Source organism: Emydura macquarii, unplaced genomic scaffold, assembly GCF_026122565.2.
Source record: "Emydura macquarii macquarii isolate MOO-44397 ecotype Brisbane River unplaced genomic scaffold, CSIRO-AGI_Emac_v2 contig_2805, whole genome shotgun sequence".
Taxonomy (NCBI): domain Eukaryota; kingdom Metazoa; phylum Chordata; order Testudines; family Chelidae; genus Emydura; species Emydura macquarii.
This window is the reverse complement of record NW_027132942.1, coordinates 5,031,700-5,048,677: the sequence shown is the minus strand read 5'-3', so window position 1 is coordinate 5,048,677 and position 16,978 is coordinate 5,031,700. Positions and strand designations below refer to the sequence as shown.

The 16,978-nt window shown below is 59.6% G+C and overlaps 1 protein-coding gene across 1 annotated transcript; it reads left to right on the top strand.

The window, feature by feature from the left end:
* The first annotated feature begins 370 nt into the window (after positions 1 to 370).
* Positions 371 to 15,196, top strand: MPL (MPL proto-oncogene, thrombopoietin receptor). The gene is made up of 12 exons (XM_067567802.1): positions 371 to 473; positions 3,657 to 3,792; positions 4,563 to 4,741; positions 5,675 to 5,829; positions 6,340 to 6,496; positions 7,521 to 7,650; positions 8,132 to 8,304; positions 8,568 to 8,710; positions 8,942 to 9,101; positions 13,030 to 13,168; positions 13,734 to 13,821; positions 14,678 to 15,196. Exons 1-12 carry the CDS (start codon positions 371 to 373, stop codon positions 15,194 to 15,196), a joined length of 2,082 nt encoding a protein of 693 aa, XP_067423903.1.
* Positions 15,197 to 16,978: the final 1,782 nt, after the last annotated feature.

Genomic DNA, 16,978 nt, shown 5'->3' with positions numbered 1-16,978 from the left:
GGCTCGGTCAGCACCCAGGAGGGTTGTTTTTCTTCCTATCCCAGCCTCCCGTTCTCCCCTGAAGCCACAAGGGCAGGACGTGCTGCCTATCTGATAGGAACAGGCCCCCATTGGTGCCGTCACTGTCAGCAGCAGAGCGGCCACAGCATGGTGGTTTGGAGGCCGGGGAAGCTGGGTGGATGGGGGTGGAGGGGGCTTTTCACCCAGGCTTCCTGCAGAGCAAGGCTGCCATTTCTCAGATAAAGGCTTCGTGTCTCAGCGCTCCAGCAGCAAGCGGGAACCAGAGCCCTGCCCCTGGCTGCCCAGCTCTGCAGCGGCAGGTGCCTGGAGCCCTGCGATGGGACTGGCGCCGAGTGCTGGCTGGAGTAGGATGGGAGCCCGGCGGTGCCAAGAGCAGCCTCTTTTCTTGGTCGCTGCACTCCTGCTCAGCCTGCTCACTCCTGCTTTGAGCCCTGCTCTGGTGACATCTGAAGGTGGGTCCAAAGAGCTTCTGTCCTTCCTGAGCCTCTGCTCTCCTGGGGCAGGTGCTGTGGGCGGGGCAGGGGAGGGGGAACTCAGTACCGTGTGGGTCCCTGGGCCATGGCCAGAGACGAGCCTGTGTGAGAATAGGGAACAGCTGGCCTCTCGTCCAGCCCGGGCCAGCAGCACAAAGCAGCCATAACCCTGGCTTAACGCCCCCCGGGTCCTTGGGGGTGAGGACAAGGCACCCTCCACCCCAGGCCGATCCCTGCCTGCAATGGCTCCTGGGGGTCACGTGCAGCTGGGGGGAGGAAGGCGGCATCAAATCACAGCTGGGCCCAGGCCGGATAGCGCCTGAGTCAGGCAGGTGCCCCAGGCTAAAAGCCACCTTCACAAACTCCCTCGGCTTGTGTGTTTGAGCACAGCCCCCCGGAGCAAAGATGCTGCAGATGCTCACAGCCGTGACTGGCCCATGCACACACACTGCACACGCAGCTGGCCACCGGGAGCGTGCTGGAGCGGGGGAGATGTGAGGGTCTCAGGGTAGGGGGCACCCCCAGGTCCCTGCGAAGAGAGAGTAACTGCGCTCTCACCCACCTCCCTGATTCAGAGCCCCATCAAGCGTTGGGGGAGCGGGGGAACAAGGGGGTGTGTGTGTCGCTCTGAGCGGGTGTCCCTACTCGGGGGAAAAACCCAGTGTGTTCTTAACTTGTGAGCTCGAGCTAAACCAGCCGTGACGCCATGGCAAGGCAGCTTTTACTTCAGCTGGGCAACTGGCCCGTTGACCCCCAACTCCCTGCACGCGTTCACGCGAGCAGCTAACCGGAGTTCAAAGCCCAGCTGCTGTTTCTTCACAGATTTTTTGACCCAGTTTGGCTAACCCAAGCTAAGGACCCCCTTTTTTTGCAGTGCAGCCATGCCGAGTGTGTGCGCGTGTCCCACGTGATTACCGGGGGCTGGGGAGGCTCTCAGAAATGTCCCTGCTGACTCCACGCTCGCCCTGGCTGCACTATTCCTGCATGGTCCAACGCCACGCCCTGGCTCTCTGGGGGCGGGGCAGGGAGTCCGGGCCTGTGCTGGATGATGCAGAGCAGTGACGGACAGATGTGCTGTCAGGGCATTCTGGGACCGGGCTGTGGTACATGGGAGGGCTAAGAAATGATCTAAATAAAAAACAAGCAGAAAGAAATTTAATGCCCCCAACCTTCCTTAGCACTGAGTGAAGTCACGGGTGTCCAGGGTTGCCTCCTGCCCTTCCGAAGCAGGGCGTTTCACTGCACTCGAGCTGCTGAAAACCAAGCAATGGCCCACGCCCCCCAGCCGTGCCACCTCAGCGCAGCTGGCCTGTGAGCGCCCTACGTCGGCAGGTGCCTGGGCCGCTGACTATGGCAGCTGCGGGCTCCGGGGGGGCTCCAAGGGGCCAGTGGGCTTCTGGGGGCAGAGGGAGGGGGTGTCTTCAGCTGGACAGAAGGCTCCCGAGGAGTGGGGTGGGATTGGCTCTGGCCAGCTCCCTGGGGCACCAAACATCTTCTGAGCTGAGGGAATGCCTGATGCTTCCCCGGCAGCTCCTGGCAGCAGGGCATCTCCTCGCTGAGCTTCTTCCCAGGGGAGTCCTGGCACCAGGGCCCGCACGTGGCGGGGGAGGGGGGGGTACACTTTACCGGGGCCCAGAGGCCCGGCCCAGGCTGCAACCCCCATTACCATGAGGAAACAATGCTCATGTGTCATGAGATGGCATGTCTGGGGTGAGGGAGCGTGGCATGTGTGGGGGCGGGGGCCCATCTTACACCTTTGTTCTGGGCCTGAAAAAACGATGCGTGGGCCCTGCCTGGCACCGCGGTGACTGGCTGGATCTGTCACACTGGTCGTACCCGAGACTATGGCAGCCATCAGCTGGGCAAGCCGGGGGGTCTGGGTAGCCCCGAGATGGCAGCAGGGTCGAACGCCCCTGGCAGCTCCCTCAGCCCTGCCTAAGGAAGCAACCCCTACCTCTGCCTCTGCTCACCCTGCCCAGCTCACTCTGCAGGGAGGTGGAAGCCCCAGGCCTTTGTGCTAGTCTGCGCCGGGGCTGCAGAGCTGCGTGTCTGTCCTGCTGCTCCTTATCTCACTTCCTCACACCTTCCTGCAGTGAGTGCTATCGCTCCGAAGGAGACAGGGTGTACTTTCCCCCGAGCCCCGAGCCGGCCTGAGACTGGCCCGGAGCCACGCTCCGACCGCAGGGCTATTTTGGGACCTTTGTTTGTACCCAAATGCCCAGGCCCCTCCCTACCCCGTATCCTGGCTGTGGGGATGGACCAGATCCTGCTGGACATGGAGCCCAGCTGGTGCGGCTGATCAGAGCTGGAAGCAGCGCTCGTGTGCGCGCACTACATGGGCCTGCCACGCTCTGCAGCCTGGCATGACCCTGGTGAGACGGCTGGGTTCTTGCCTGCTACAGCCTTTGCCAGTTGCACAGCATGGGCGGCTGACGGCCGCTTGTGGGGAAGGGCGTTTCTGTGGCTGAATCCCATGCCTGACTCTCCTGACCTGGCCCTTGTGTGCCACCTCCCAGCCCCCTTCGCACCAAGGCAGCATTGGCGCCTACTTTGCACAGATGTCAATGGGGGCGGGCAGGGCTGCCTTAGGCCCCCCTCTGTATGGGGTGGGGGATGAAAAATACCTGCCTCCTGGAGCTGAGCTGGGGAAGCACATCTGAGCCCTGCGCTGGAGGGGCAGGACTGAGGGGGCTTTCCTAAGACAACAGCAAAGCCCAATAACACATTTTTCTATCTTGTGCCCATCACCTTGGCATCTGAGCACGTGCAGAGACATTAAAGCCCCGACTCTGGGGAGCAGCAGGGCTGCCACGCCACTGCTCTACTGATGGAAAGCAGCACACTCCCCTGCCTGGGGGAAAGCCCCGCTGGCCCAATGCTGTTACGGTGGCTCCTCCGTCTCACCTGTCCCCTCAGCGTAAGCGTGGGGCCAGGCTGCTCTGGCAGCCGGCTGGTCTGCAGTTACTGGAATGGGCCCTGGGCAGCTGGCACAGGACGCAGCAGCCTGGTTGCTGTGATTTGCACTGAGACCAGGCCAGTGCACGGCAGCTGCACAACTGGGGCACCACGTTTCCAGACTCGTTGCCTCCCCGGCACCTTGGCTGCACCATGGCGCAGCCTCTCTGTGCCCCTCCCTGCTAAACAGGGCTCTCCTCCATGCAGATGTGGCTCTCCTGGGGGAGGTGTCTGAGACCATTCGCTGCTTCTCCCGGACCTTTGAAGACCTCACCTGTTTCTGGGACGAGGAGGAGCCAGCGCGTTGGAAGCACACATACCGCTTCTACTACGCCTACAGCAGGTAGGGTGGGACTGACGGGCCCTGGAATCCCAGCCCTGGCCCCGCCTCCCAGGGGCAGGTGGCTGCATTGTGCCCTAGGCAGACACCTGACGGCCAGCAGCCCCAGCCCTGCTGCGCTGCGGAGGTTTGCTAAAGTGGCTGCAGTCCACGTGTCTCCCGGACCCGGCGCCGCGTGGAGGGACTTGCCCTCTGCAGCAGTCTTGGCCTCTGGCTGGTTCCCAGAGCCTGGGAACGGGTTCCCTGGTGCAGCCTGTTCTTGGCAGCCAGGTGGGGAACCCTGCCCCGTCTATGGTCTGTAAGTCTGTGCCCCCGCACAGGACCTGAGCCCCCGGCCCCCACAGGCAGCGCAGGGCCGATGGGAGCAGGGGCCCAGAGCCCTGCCCAAGGGACACAGGGTGGCTGCCCCACAGTAGGGACTTAAGCGCTGGTCTCCCAAGCCCAGGCTGGTGCCCTGACCCCTGGCCCCCCTCCCCCCCCCGGCTGCCTGGGCCCCAAGGGGCAGAGAACTGTTTCTGAGTTGGGGAGGGCCCAGCCTTCCTGCGTGTGCTGCCCACCCCAAGCCTGGCCCCTGGGCAGGTGTTTGAGGGCGGGGGGGCGAGGTGCTATTGTCACCAGCATGTCCTGCCACAAAGAGCTCCGCTGCTGGGCTGGGGGACCCATCGCCCCCGGCCTGCCCACGAGGCTGGGGCTGTGCCCAAGGGGCAGCTGGCAAGGGCCTCCTGAGGCCCGGGGGGCTGCGAGCCCCACACCCTGACTGCCCTGCTCCCCAGGGAGACAGCCAAGGAGTGTGCGCTGGCTACGCAGCGAGGGAGCAGCGGGGGCAGACGGTACGTCTGTGTCTTCCCCAGCAGCCATGACGTGCGGCTCTTCACGCAGCTCTGCATCCGCGTCTTAGACGCCGCCAGCAACCAGACCAAGTACTCCCGGGAACTCGCCGTGGAGACGGTGGGTGAGTCCTGGCCTCGGCTTTCTGCTGTGACGCACAGGGAGCCCCAGCCCCCTTCTTCAGGCCCTTCCCTACATCGTGGGCGTGGGAGATGGCAAAGCCCTGCTCGGCCCAGGCCTGTGCCAGCCGGTTCTCCAGTGCTTTGTGCACCATGGGGCTGTAAATGCCTGTGGCGAGGGTTCACTGCCCCTCTTGCTGCCCCCTTTTCTCTGACGCCAGGCGTCCGTGGGCCAGTGCTGCAGGCGAGTTTAGTCCTGTGCTACCCAGGAAGGAGGGAGCTGCCATTACCTACTGATGCTCACACGGCAGATCGAGAGGTGCCGAGACACCAGCACTGACCCTCCTCCTGCTGCCAAGGTCACCGGTGCAGCCTGCCAGCGGCCGGAACGCTGGGCCCCTCCCCGCCAGGCCAGGGCACGGCACAGAAGCAGCCCTTGCTGCTCCGGTGGATGCCCTCTTCCTGCCCAAAGAGAAGGGAAACCCGTCCACATGCTTCCTGTCAGGCCTCTGCGCTGTTTGCCTTCACAGGTCAGCAAACGCCCCTTCTGCCGGGCGTTGGACATGCCCTGGCTGGCTCAGTCCCAGCTCTGAAGGTCGCTCCATGCAGCTGTTCTTCCAGCTCTCGGTTTAGCATCATCTCCCTGTGCCATGGCCGTGCTGTCTGCCCCTCGGCCACCTCAGGAATGAAGACACAGCCTCGTCCCAAGCCCTCACACCCACTAGACGCCACCCCTACCCCTGGGTGCTAGCATCACCCAGCCATTAATGCGGGTGACAGCCCCACCCAGACCATGCCCTCCCCTGGCGCCACACAGGGATCACTGCAGCAAGGATACGGGCCTGGGCGGGTTAATTACAGGTTGCTGCTGCTGCATGGCGCTGGCCGTGCCCACGAGCCTGCAGTGGGATTCTTTAGCGTCGGCACTTTCCTTCCAGGCCTCATTGCTGCCCCTGTGAATATAACAGTCACCTGGACTGGGGAGGCGGGGAAGCTGCAGGTGAGCTGGGAGCCCCCAGCTAATGAATACACCGAGCTCTTCACCTATGAGATCCTCTACTGCATCCTGGGCTCCCAGGAACCACCCCGCCAGGTAAGGCTGGGTCCCTCCCCGCATGGACAACTAAAACAGGCCCCACGGGCTGTGGGTGAGGCTGAGTCCCTCCCTCGCCCAGGCTGGGTGTAACAGGCCCCACGGGCTGTGGGTGAGGCTGGGTCCCTCGCCCAGGCTGGGTGTAACAGGCCCCACGGGCTGTGGGTGAGGCTGGGTCCCTCCCTCGCCCAGGCTGGGTGTAACAGGCCCCACGGGCTGTGGGTGAGGCTCTGGTGAGGCTCTGCAATTCACAGCACCAGCCCGGGGCTGTAGTCGCCCCATTTCCTGCCCTAGCCAGGCCTGTGCGGTACAAGGGGGACTGGAAGGACAGCCAAGCTCCGCTGCGGGAGGACATGACTCTGTCACCTCCCTGGCGCTGCGCAGGCCCTTGGGACGCAGCGGCTGAGAGGTTTGGGGGGCGTCTCCAGGTTAGAGGCAGTGACAGCGTGTGGGATGACTGGAGCGGCTCCCCCCTTCGCCACCTCAGCCAGTCTGGTCCCTCTCCTACAGGAGGAGGTGCACAGCACCCGGACACGTGTCCTCTGCACCCTGCAGCCTGGGGTCAAGTACCACATCCGGATCCGCACCAAGCCGGACGGCTTGTCCTTGGATGGATTCTGGGGCCCCTGGTCTCAGGCCGTGGTGGCTGAAACGCCCCACTCCTCTGGTGAGTGATCGTCCTGGCAGAGCCGCCCACGGGAGCGGCAGGACATGCATCGCTCCTGTCCTGCCCGCGGATACACGGACCTTGCAGGAGCCAGGGTGGGGGACGTGGGTATCACTCCAGCCCTGCCCACCTCTCCAGGGCTCCTTGGACTACCCCAGTTGTAAGGGGACCACTGTTGGTGAAACTTAGTGAGACTTCTTAGTGAGCTATCTGTCAGTGCCAAGGGTCGAGGAGAAATCAGGACCCTGAGATGGACACAGTCCCCAGGGCCAGTGGGGAAAAGCCAACGCTCCAGGTCAGCCTGATTGACCAGGTGGACAGGCAGATGGGGGGGGCGGGGTCCCTTCCTCCATGTAAGCTGGAGCTGCCTGAAGAGAGCGGGGCTGAGCCGGGAACAAAGCAGCCCTGGAGACACAGTAGCCAGCGGCACAGGGGCCTGATGAGCATCCCAGAGAGCTGAGCTGGGCTGAGCACTGAAGCAGGGTGGGGCTGGGGCTGGGGCTGGAGCCGTCCACAGGCGGGTGGGGTGAGTGAGCAGCTGGGGGCAGTGAGGGGGACCCTGGGCAGGGCCCGGTGCAGGGAGATACCCCCAGCCTAGAGGCTGCACAGGCCGGACGGGGAGGGGGGCCGTGACCCTGACGGGGTGATGCTGGGAGAAGGGCCCTACCCCTAGCACTGGGGGCATGTGTCCACCCCAGAGCCTGTGTCTGACCCACGGCATCACCACGGCACAGAGCGGGGCCGGGACCGTTCCCCGCCTACACAAACACCCATCTCCAAAGACTTCTGGGGGCATCAAGAGAGGCGACTGCTGGCCAAAGGGCAAGGACAGGGTCCTGGGGAGATGGGACCCTGGGGCCCAGAGCCCAGCTGGGGTGGGTTGGGGGAGCTGGCATCCGGAACCTACAGCCCAGCTCTGGATGCCCGGCCTGCAGGGCCCTAGACGTGCAATCCGCTGAAAGCTGGGATCTTGGGCCCGGGGCCGTCCTGTCCACCTGGAGCTCATCTGTTCTCCTCTGCCCAGGGGAGATCGGGCTGCGCTGTTTCACCCCCGACCTGCGGTGGGTGCGCTGCGAGTGGACCTGGGACCCTGCAGATTCCAGCAGCTCCCACAGCCTCTTCTATCGGTCCCCAGGGAGCAGTGGTGCCTCCAGGTAATGGGCCCCAGCCATGCCCAGGACAGGCCATTCCTGTGGCAGGTGGGAAACCGAGCGCCGGGGCCAGATCCTTGCCTTGCCTTCCCCTGCTGGGCATGTGCCCAGCCGTGCCTGTGCTCTGCGGGCCCCAAAGGGTCCCTGCCTGAGGTGGATTCTCTGTCCTGCCCATGCCAAGCTTGCTGTGCTGGGCACCGAGGGCCGGGACTTGGCTGGTCACCGTGGGTAGCCCTGGGGGAGTGAGGGCGGGAGAAGCCAGGAGGCCGGAGGTGCTTGTGGGTCTGGCTAGGGCAGCGCCTAGCCGGCTGGTGCCACTCGAGCCCACATGGCCAGGCCGGGTTTGTTACCCTGCGGGGGCAGGTAACTGGGGCGAGGATGGCGACAGGAGCCAGGCAGCAGGGTCGGGGCCCAGGGGGCTGTGGCTGGTGGGGGATTGGGAAGCAGAGGTCTCAGCTGGCCTGACGTGCTCCCTCCTCCCCAGGGGCCAGCCCTGGCAGCGATGTCAGGAGGCCGGCGCAGGGCCACAGAGCACCCGCGCCTGCATGTTTCAGCCCAGGAATGACAGCGACATCTTCATCTTGGTGAACGTCTCTCGGAGCCCCCCACAGCCAGTCCTCAGCTACTTTGGGGAGCCGTTCCGCATGCACCAGGCCGGTGAGAACCAGCTGACTCCTCTCCTGCCCCTTTCTAGGCGCCTATGTCCTCGGCGGGTCTCAACTGCAGCACGGGGGCTGCCCAGGGTTCCCCACCTGCACTGCCCGGGGCGAGCGGCTGCGTGGGGAGACAGTGCCCGCCCTGGCTCTCCCCTGGGCTCTGGGCAGAGACGGGGGTCAGTGCAGGTGGAAGTCGGGGGCTGGGCTGTGCGTGGGATGCGCCCTTTGCCAACTGTGCTAACTTGCACCTGGCTCCATCTATAGTGCTCACCGGCCCCCCACGGAGCTTGCAGGCCAACGTCAGCGGGGGGCGGCTCAGGCTGCAATGGGCCCCGCCCCAGGAGCAACTGGCAGAGCACCTGGTGTATCAGATCCGCTACTCGGTGGAGAACAGCCTGGACTGGAAGGTAACTGGGGACTGCCCCCTCCCCCCAGCACCCTTCCCCCACGGGGGAGATCTCCCAGGGGACTGGTGCACCCCTCCCCGCAGAGGTGCTCAAATACCTTGGAGAGGGGTCCAAGGAAAGGTGCCAAACTCACCCCACCCCAGCCCCTCAGCTGTAATCCCAGGATCAGCGCAGAGCACGTGACGGCCTCCGGTCAAGCCATCGGGGTGTAACCCAGCTTCCTCTGGGCAGGTCCTGCAGATCCAGCATGTGGCCAACAGCGAAACCCTGGACCTGCGCGTCGGCCCCCACTACCGCCTCCAGGTGCGAGCCAAGCCCAATGGGCAGCTGCTCCAGGGGTTCTGGAGCGACTGGTCAGAGACCGTCCTGGTTGAGGTGCCATCTGGAGCAGGTATGGGCCAGAGCTCCTGAGAGGGACAGGGCCTGAGCGAGGAGCGGGGCTTGCCACCGGCTGAGTCTCGGGGCGCTGACAGCACATGTGAAAAGCTGGGCTGGGGGTGACAGGCGCCTATGTTAGACAACGCCCCGAATATCGGGACCGTTCCCATAAAATCGGGACATCTGCTCACGCTAGCACTAGGGCAATGGTGCAGAAGCTGCAGAGACCTGGGTGGGAGACGCTGTCACGGATTCACAGGGTCTCTGCTGGGCCCCAGCCTGTCACAGCCCCCATTAGCGTGGGTCACCCTTCCACAAAGGTGGGCCACGCGACCTCAGTGACGCTGGGGCTGAGCCTTTGGCTGCCAGCTTCCTGTGTCCCCCCAGCAGCTCTGCCCTGCACCAGCCTCCTGCCCGGCCACGTAGTACCCTCTGGGGATGAGTGGAGGTCCGCCGTGTTTGCCGTGTCTCGGAACAGGGCAGCACTGACAGCCGGCTGCAATGCAGCTGGGGATTGCCTGGGTGAGCGAGGAGCAAAGGCAGACTGAGTTCAGACTGGCCCAGTGGCTTTCAGCCCCTTTCCGCCACAGGTTTTGGTTGTGCCCCCCGCCTCAGGTTTCCAGTGTGGGGGGAGGCGCATGCGATGGTCTCTGGGGGCGGAGCCAGTGCTGGGAGCGGAGGCTGCTGGGAACGCAAATCAGCGCAGCCTCGGCGGATGTTGACACTGACCGACAGGCTGGGCGCCCCCGAGCTGAGTCAGAGGGAAAGTGACACTCCCTCTCCATGCCCCACCGTATGGGGCTGGCCCAAGCCACCTGGCATTGCTGCGTGCCCCCCAAATGTTTCTCCACACCCCACTAGAGGGGTGTGCCCCACAGTTTGAAAACCTCTGCACTGGCCACCCAGCCAAGCTGCTGCAGAATCCGTCTGCTCCCTCTCGCTGAGTCCCAAAGGACAGCTGCTCCGAGGACGTGAACCCTGTTCTTATCCCAGCTCTGACCCCGCCAGTCCCTTGGCTCTGTGCTGCAAACATGCCAAGTGCACTTGTCCAGCGTGCCAGGCTTCCCCTGAAGTGTTAATGCTCCATCACTGGCGTTCCCATGACCTTTGCTAGATGCTCCATCTCTACAGAATCCAGAAATGCAGAGCTGCAAGGGACCTCGAGAGGTCATCCGGTCCAGCCGCTGCATTAAGGCAGGACCCAATAAACCTAGACCATCCCTGACAGGTATTTGTCCAACCTGGTCTTAAAAATCTCTAATGGTGGGGAGTTCAAACCGCTCCTGGAAACTTCTTCCACAGCTTAACAACCCTCGAAACGTTAGAAACATTCTCCTAATCGCTAACCTAAATCTGCTTTAAACCCGCTGCTCCTTGCCCTACTGCCAGTGGACACGGAGAACAAGTGACCATCGGTCTCTTTATCACAGCCCCAAAGCATTTACTGGCTGTGATCAGGTCCCCCTCGGTCGTCTTTTCTCAGGATTAAACATGATCAGTTTTTTAACCTTTCCTCATAGGTCAGTCTTTTAAAAACCTTTTATAATTTTTGTTGCTCTCCTCTGGGCGTTCTCCAGTTTCTCCACATCTTTCCTAAAGTGTGGTGCCCAGACTTGGACTCAGGACTCTAGCACAGGCCTCCCCAGTGCAAGGAGAGCAGGGCAATTACCTCCCGTGTTTGATATATGACACTGCTCTTCATATGCTCCAGAATATTAGCCTTTTTTGCAGCTGCGTCAGATTGTTGATGCAGAGCCCCCACATGGGGGGGAGTGGGAAGGGTACACTTTACAGGGGCTCGGGGGCCCTGGGAGGCCCGGCCCAGGCTGCAACCCCCATTGCCATGAGGAAAAAAATGTGTCATGGCTCATGAGAATGTTTGTATGGCATGAGGGATCGTGGTATGTGTGTGGGCGGGTCCATGTTACATGTTTGTACTGGGCCTGAAAAAATGATGCGTGGGCCCTGTGTTGATGTATATTCAGTTTGTGACCCACTACAACCCCCGGATCCTTTCCAGCAGAACTGCCATCTAGCCAGGTATTCCCAGGTTTGGAGCTGTGCGTTTGATTTTTTTCTTCCGAAGTGTAGCACTTTGCACAAGGCATGTGCGATAATATCTTTTATTGGATCTTCTTCGGGTGGTGGGAGGGACAAGTTTTTGAGCTTCGCGGAGGACTTCCTTGGGTCTGGAGAAGATAACCAGAGTGGCCAAGTTAAATACAAGGTGGGACAGATTGTTCAGCATGAGGGGCCCACACATGCTGTAAGAGACCACTTCAAAGGAATTGGCAAGTCAGGGTTAGCAGGCAGTAGGATGTGCTGCAAATTGGAATGCGCCACACAACCAGAGTCTCTGTTTAGTGTCCAGCAAAATTATGAATTTAAATTCCCAAGATTGTCTTTTGAAGGTGTGCTGGTTTCCGCTGTGGGCAAGCACTGAGCGATCAGCTATGGAGTGATCACTTTGTGAAGAACGTTCGCCCATGGGTGATGGGATACTTTTGGCTTTTATCATTTTCTCTGTGAGTTCATTCGCGAGCAGAGGGAGTGTCGGGTTTCACCCACATCATTGTTGCTGAGGCATTTGATGCGCTGGATGAGGTGCACCACATGTTGGACCCATGGATCTGGAAAGATGTGCCGTGAGGGGTATTGATCGTTATGGCAGTGGAGCTGTCTGCAGGTTTGGCATCTGGTCTGGTCAGTGAGGAGCTTGGCAAAGACAGGGGGCAGGGTTGGAGGCCAGAAGAGGGGGTTCAGGAAAGATTTATTTCAGGGTGGGGCCCCATCTAGTAGGGGTGTAATTGTTTGATGATACACCATGTGCTGGATGACAAGTGAGGCTGTGCAGTCAGTGCTGGAGTTTTTTTCTGTATTGAGGCAGGTTCTCCTGGGGTATTTGGATGGCCCGTTGCACAATCTCCTTCTCTGGTGTGTGTCCTTGTCTAGTGAAGGTGGTGCTAAGTGTGTGTCCCAGCCTTGCTCTTTGGAGCAAATTCTGTGTGCACTTGTCTTTACTGAATTTCATCTTGTTGATTTCAGACCAATTCTCTGATTTGTCAAGGTCATTTTGAATTCTAGTCCTGTTCTTAAAGTGCTAGCAACCCCTCCCAGCCTGCTGTCATCTGCGCATTTTGTAAGTGTATGCTTCACTCCGTTATCCAAGTCATTGATGTAACTATGGACTAGGACCAGCCCAGGACTGACCCCTTTCTAACTAGACGGGTAGGAAAGTGCTGGAATAGGGAGTCTGTGGAATCCTCATCGCTGGAGGTTTTAAGAACTCCTGCCAGGGATGGTCCATCAGGATAGTCGGGTGACTGGCTGGAGCTGGAGCAAGCGCAGTCTGGAGCTGGAGAAGTCCAGCAGCAACATCGCCAACAAGGCAGTGATGTTGCGCAGACTGAAGTGGTGTTTTCACTGGTTACCTGCCTTGGGGTCACCGGGTTAGACCCGGCCTGGGGGACTGGCTGGACCCTTAGGACTCACAAGTAATGATCTCAAATGTCATATCAGGCTCAGAGCTATCAGGCTTAGGAATGACTCATCACATGACCTAGGTTTTATTGGTCTGCTCTCAGCAGAGGGGCAGGATGAAATGACCTTGTGAGGTCCCTTCCAGCCCTACAGTGCTATGATGCTATGAGCCTCGGCAACCGTTCACTAATGTCAAGGAGCTGGGCTCCAGGCAGGCAGTACATCTCCTGGCTCATCATGTCAGGTCAGCTGATGGATGCCTCCATGTTGATATGTACTGACCCCAGCCAGGACCTGGTGACCCATTGGTACCACCCCAGACAGCTACGTGACCCAAACGCCTCATATCTCCCTCTGCTACAGGGGAAGCACTTTAACCCCTCTCGACCCAGCAGGTAATGGGTCACCTGAGACACACATTGCTCATACCAGTGCTACAGCAAGTCCCGTTTTCATCACAGGCAGTGAGGATAGCAGGGAGCCCGACACATTCACCACTCCCTTCTCTGCCCCAGGCTGGATAATACTGAGCCTCACAGTCACTCTGCTTTTCTTCACGGGACTCCTGGGGATGCGGTGCACCTTTCCCTCTGTGTACAGGTAAGCGACCCCTCCCACCCAGGGTACAGGTAAGTGACCCCTCCCCACCCAGGGTACAGGTAACCGACCCCTCCCACTCAGGTACAGGTAACCGACCCCTCCCACCCAGGATACAGGTAACCGACCCCCTCCCACCCAGGTACAGGTAAGCGACCCTCCCCACCCAGGGTACAGGTAACCGACCCTCCCCACCCAGGGTACAGGTAACCGACCCCCTCCCACCCAGGTACAGGTAACCGACCCTCCCCACCCAGGGTACAGGTAACCAATCCCTCCCACCCAGGTACAGGTAACCGATCCCTCCTGCTCCTGTTCTCACCCAGCCCTCCAGATTGCTGTCTGTTGCGCACACCCTTTGATGTCCCAATTTGTCTTTCCCTTAGTGGATGGGGCACTGGGACTGTGCTGTGATGCTGGGCCAGGCTTGGTTGGGTTGTTCCTGGTACTAGCCAGGGGCAAGATGGTGTCTCCCCCCAGAGGCTGTGTGGTGCTGTGGGTGATGGAAGATGTCTCCCCTCAGGCCCATACAGAGATTGATTTTACACTCCCATTTTTCCTTGCCCAGCAGCGTGAGGCGAAAGCTCTGGCCTCCCGTCCCCGATCTGCACCGTGTCCTGGGCACGTTCCTCACCGAGGGCAGCAAGCAGCAGCAGGTGAGGTGCGAGGCTTCGGGCCATGTTTGCAGGGCAGGAGCCCTGCCCCAGCTGAAACCAGCTGCTGGAGTCTGAGCATTCCCACCTCCCTGCTCCAGAGCCAGCCAAGCGAAACCTGTCACTGGCATTATTTTCCATGTCTCTGCCTGTGGAGCCATTCCCCAGTAATCACAAGCCAGCTTCTCAGTGGAATTAAGCACCGCAGCTCCCTGTGGCTGCAGCTGGAAGCTGGGTGCTCAGCACTCCTGTAGGTCAGCTGTGTGGGGATGCATTCTGTGGCTGTAAAACCACCTTATAGGAGACCCAAGTGTTTCCAGGCACATTGGCCAGTACAGCCCACTGCATGAGCCCCTCAGTGAGCTAGGATGTCCCCTGCCCAAGGGGGAACATCCCCATTCCAAGCCCTGGGGCACAGCTGTGGGAACTGCCACTGGGCCAGGCATGACTCTTACCTGGCCTGGGCCTCAGGCTGCTGGGCCAGGGGAATCCCCTTTAGTTCCTCTCTCCTGCAGCAACTTTTCCCTGTGGATCTCAAAGCCTTTTACAAATGGAGTCAGGGGTCACTTCCCCCTTTTCACCTAGGGGGAGACTGAGGCAGGAGGGAACGGGGAGCATTCCTTTGGCAGGTTCTTTGAAACAGCTCAGGTGTTGATGTGTGAGGATTGGTCCCAGGAGATGCATAAATAGGCCGCAGGCAGGCAAGAAGGGCAGAGGTTCATGATGGGGAAATGTATCACATAGGGACCTCTGCCCTGCATGCATAGTGGGAGGGTGGGATACAGGTATTGCCTGGGGTGGCTGCATTTCTCCCCCCCGCCAGCCTACACTCAGCTGTGCTTTCACCTTCCTCCTTCAGGCAAACACTTCATTCTACAACAAGCCCTTGGAAGACGTAATCCTCCCCTGCCTCCTGGAAGTCCTTTCTGAGAGGAAGGGGGCTGAGAACCCACCAGAGCCCATCCTGCTGAAGGCAGGATGCCCAGGGTGTGGCATCCCCCAGGACCCTGAGGATGCAGAGACTAGCAACCTCTCCTCTCCTCCCCAGGACTACATGGTGCTGCGTCCCAGGGGCGAGAATGAGTCTTTGGACAGCAGAACAGAGGGGGATGACATCTACCTTGGGGGTCTCGCTGTGCTTCTGCTCCACAGCCCCGATGCCCACTCAGAACTCAAGCAGGACAGGGCTGAGATACAGGGCAAGCCACTGGTGCTTACCAGCCTCCAGGCTGAACACAGACCTCTAGGGGAGACTGTGGACACGGAAGAAGAGGACTGGGATTGCCCATGCTCTGGGAAGCAGTCCATGTCCGCTACAGATATTTCTAACCAGTCCTACCTGCTGATGAGCAGCTGGGAGCAGCAGCCCTTCCTCTGAGTGCAGGGTCTGCTCCGTGCATCAGGCTGTGACGATAGGATGGGAGCGAGCAGAGGGCTTGGCATGTCACTGGAAGATCACCTGCTCGGTTGTCTGTGCCTGCATGGATCCTCAGCTGGTCAGGAGGAACCCACAGGGGCTAATACTGTAGAGTTATGTGCATTTCCTCTGTGGCGTCTGCTATCAGCTGCTGTTGTGAAGGATCCTGCACTAGAGGGGCCAGGCTCAGGGGTGTTTGTACAGTCAGTGAGTACTTGGGGTTGGGGGATACTGATTCCCATTGGAATGTGATCAATGGATTCCAAGGCAGATCCCCAAATAAGCTGCCCCTGGCACTACCAGAGAAGTCGTGCAGGCTGGAGGGTCATGGAGGTCAAAAATCTGCAAAGCCTCCCCAAGGAAAGTATGTGGCGATCCCAGCCCTTGGCCCATGCTCCCCAGCTGCTTTCCTGGGGGAGAGCTTGCAGAATTCTGACCTCTAGGACAGTGGGGTTAGCCCTCCCATGGGTTCTGTGGGGGAGCTGGGGGCTTTGCACAGGGGTTGGGAGGGGCTAAACACAGCAGTGGTTCTGCCTCCTGATAGAAGACCTAACCCCTTCCCCTGGCTTCCCACTCCAGCTGTCTCCTGCACTTTCCTTCAGTACTTTGTGAGGCTGTCCACATGGTTCGTCAGCCAAGCTGGGAAATGCTGAGGCTCCCCCCAGTGTTGTGACATGACCCCTCTGCCTTAGATTCACAGCCATTTGAGATGGGAGCAAGGTCCTTTGAGCTCCCTTTTTATTCCCACTCTCTACGCTGCCTGGTGTGTGCCAAGTTCCATCCATAACCCCTCCTTACACTGGTCTTCCTCCTGGGATGGTCTGTGAAGCTCTTAGGTGCAGGATCCAGGTCTGTGCTTTGCTCTGTAGAATGCTGTGCATACCCTGTGGCATTACTAATCAGTAATAAAGAATCATTCACAGGAACGTGAAGTCTGTCGCTGCCACTTGGGCCAGGATGATTCACTAATGTGTCACACTCTGCAGAAGACCAGGGGAGCCTGTCACAAAACAGAGAACTCTACTACTGGACCCCTCACTTGTGGAGTCCCATCACATCACTTCATACACTGGCTTCCCATAAAATATCAAATCAAGTTAAAGGTCTCAGTCCTGAGCTGCAAGATGCTCAATGGCCTGGGCCCAGAATATCTAAAAGATCATCAAAAGCTCTGTGGTTGAGATCGTCACTCCTCTAGCACAATGGCACTCCTTCCAATAAAGATAAAGCAGGTTTGTGTGGGAGACAGAGCTTTCTCAGAAGCCAGTCTGAGACTGTAGAGTTCATAGGCCAGCAGGGACCACTGTGATCATCGAGTTTGACCTCCTATATACCACAGGCCATGGAATGTCCCCAAAATAATTCCTAGAGCAGAAAAACATCCAATGTTGATTTTAAAATGGTCTGTGATGGAGAATCCACCATGAGCTTGGTACATTGTTCCAATTGTTAATTACTTTTTTTAAAAATTTACACCTTATTTCTGGTCTGAATTGATCTAGCTTGAATAAATTCCCACGGGACCTAGAGAACATCAAAACCTCTCCCAACTTCCGCTCCAACTGAAAGGCAAATTTCTTTGACCTTGCCGTCTTTAAAAAACAAAGTATGTGTATAAATATTTTTTCAAAATCCTAACCCATTCCCCTGCATGTGCTTCTCCCATCAAGAACAGGAGGAGAGAACAAGGATCAATGTTATTCACGTTATGCACTACTGGATACACTGAAGAGCACAGCATAA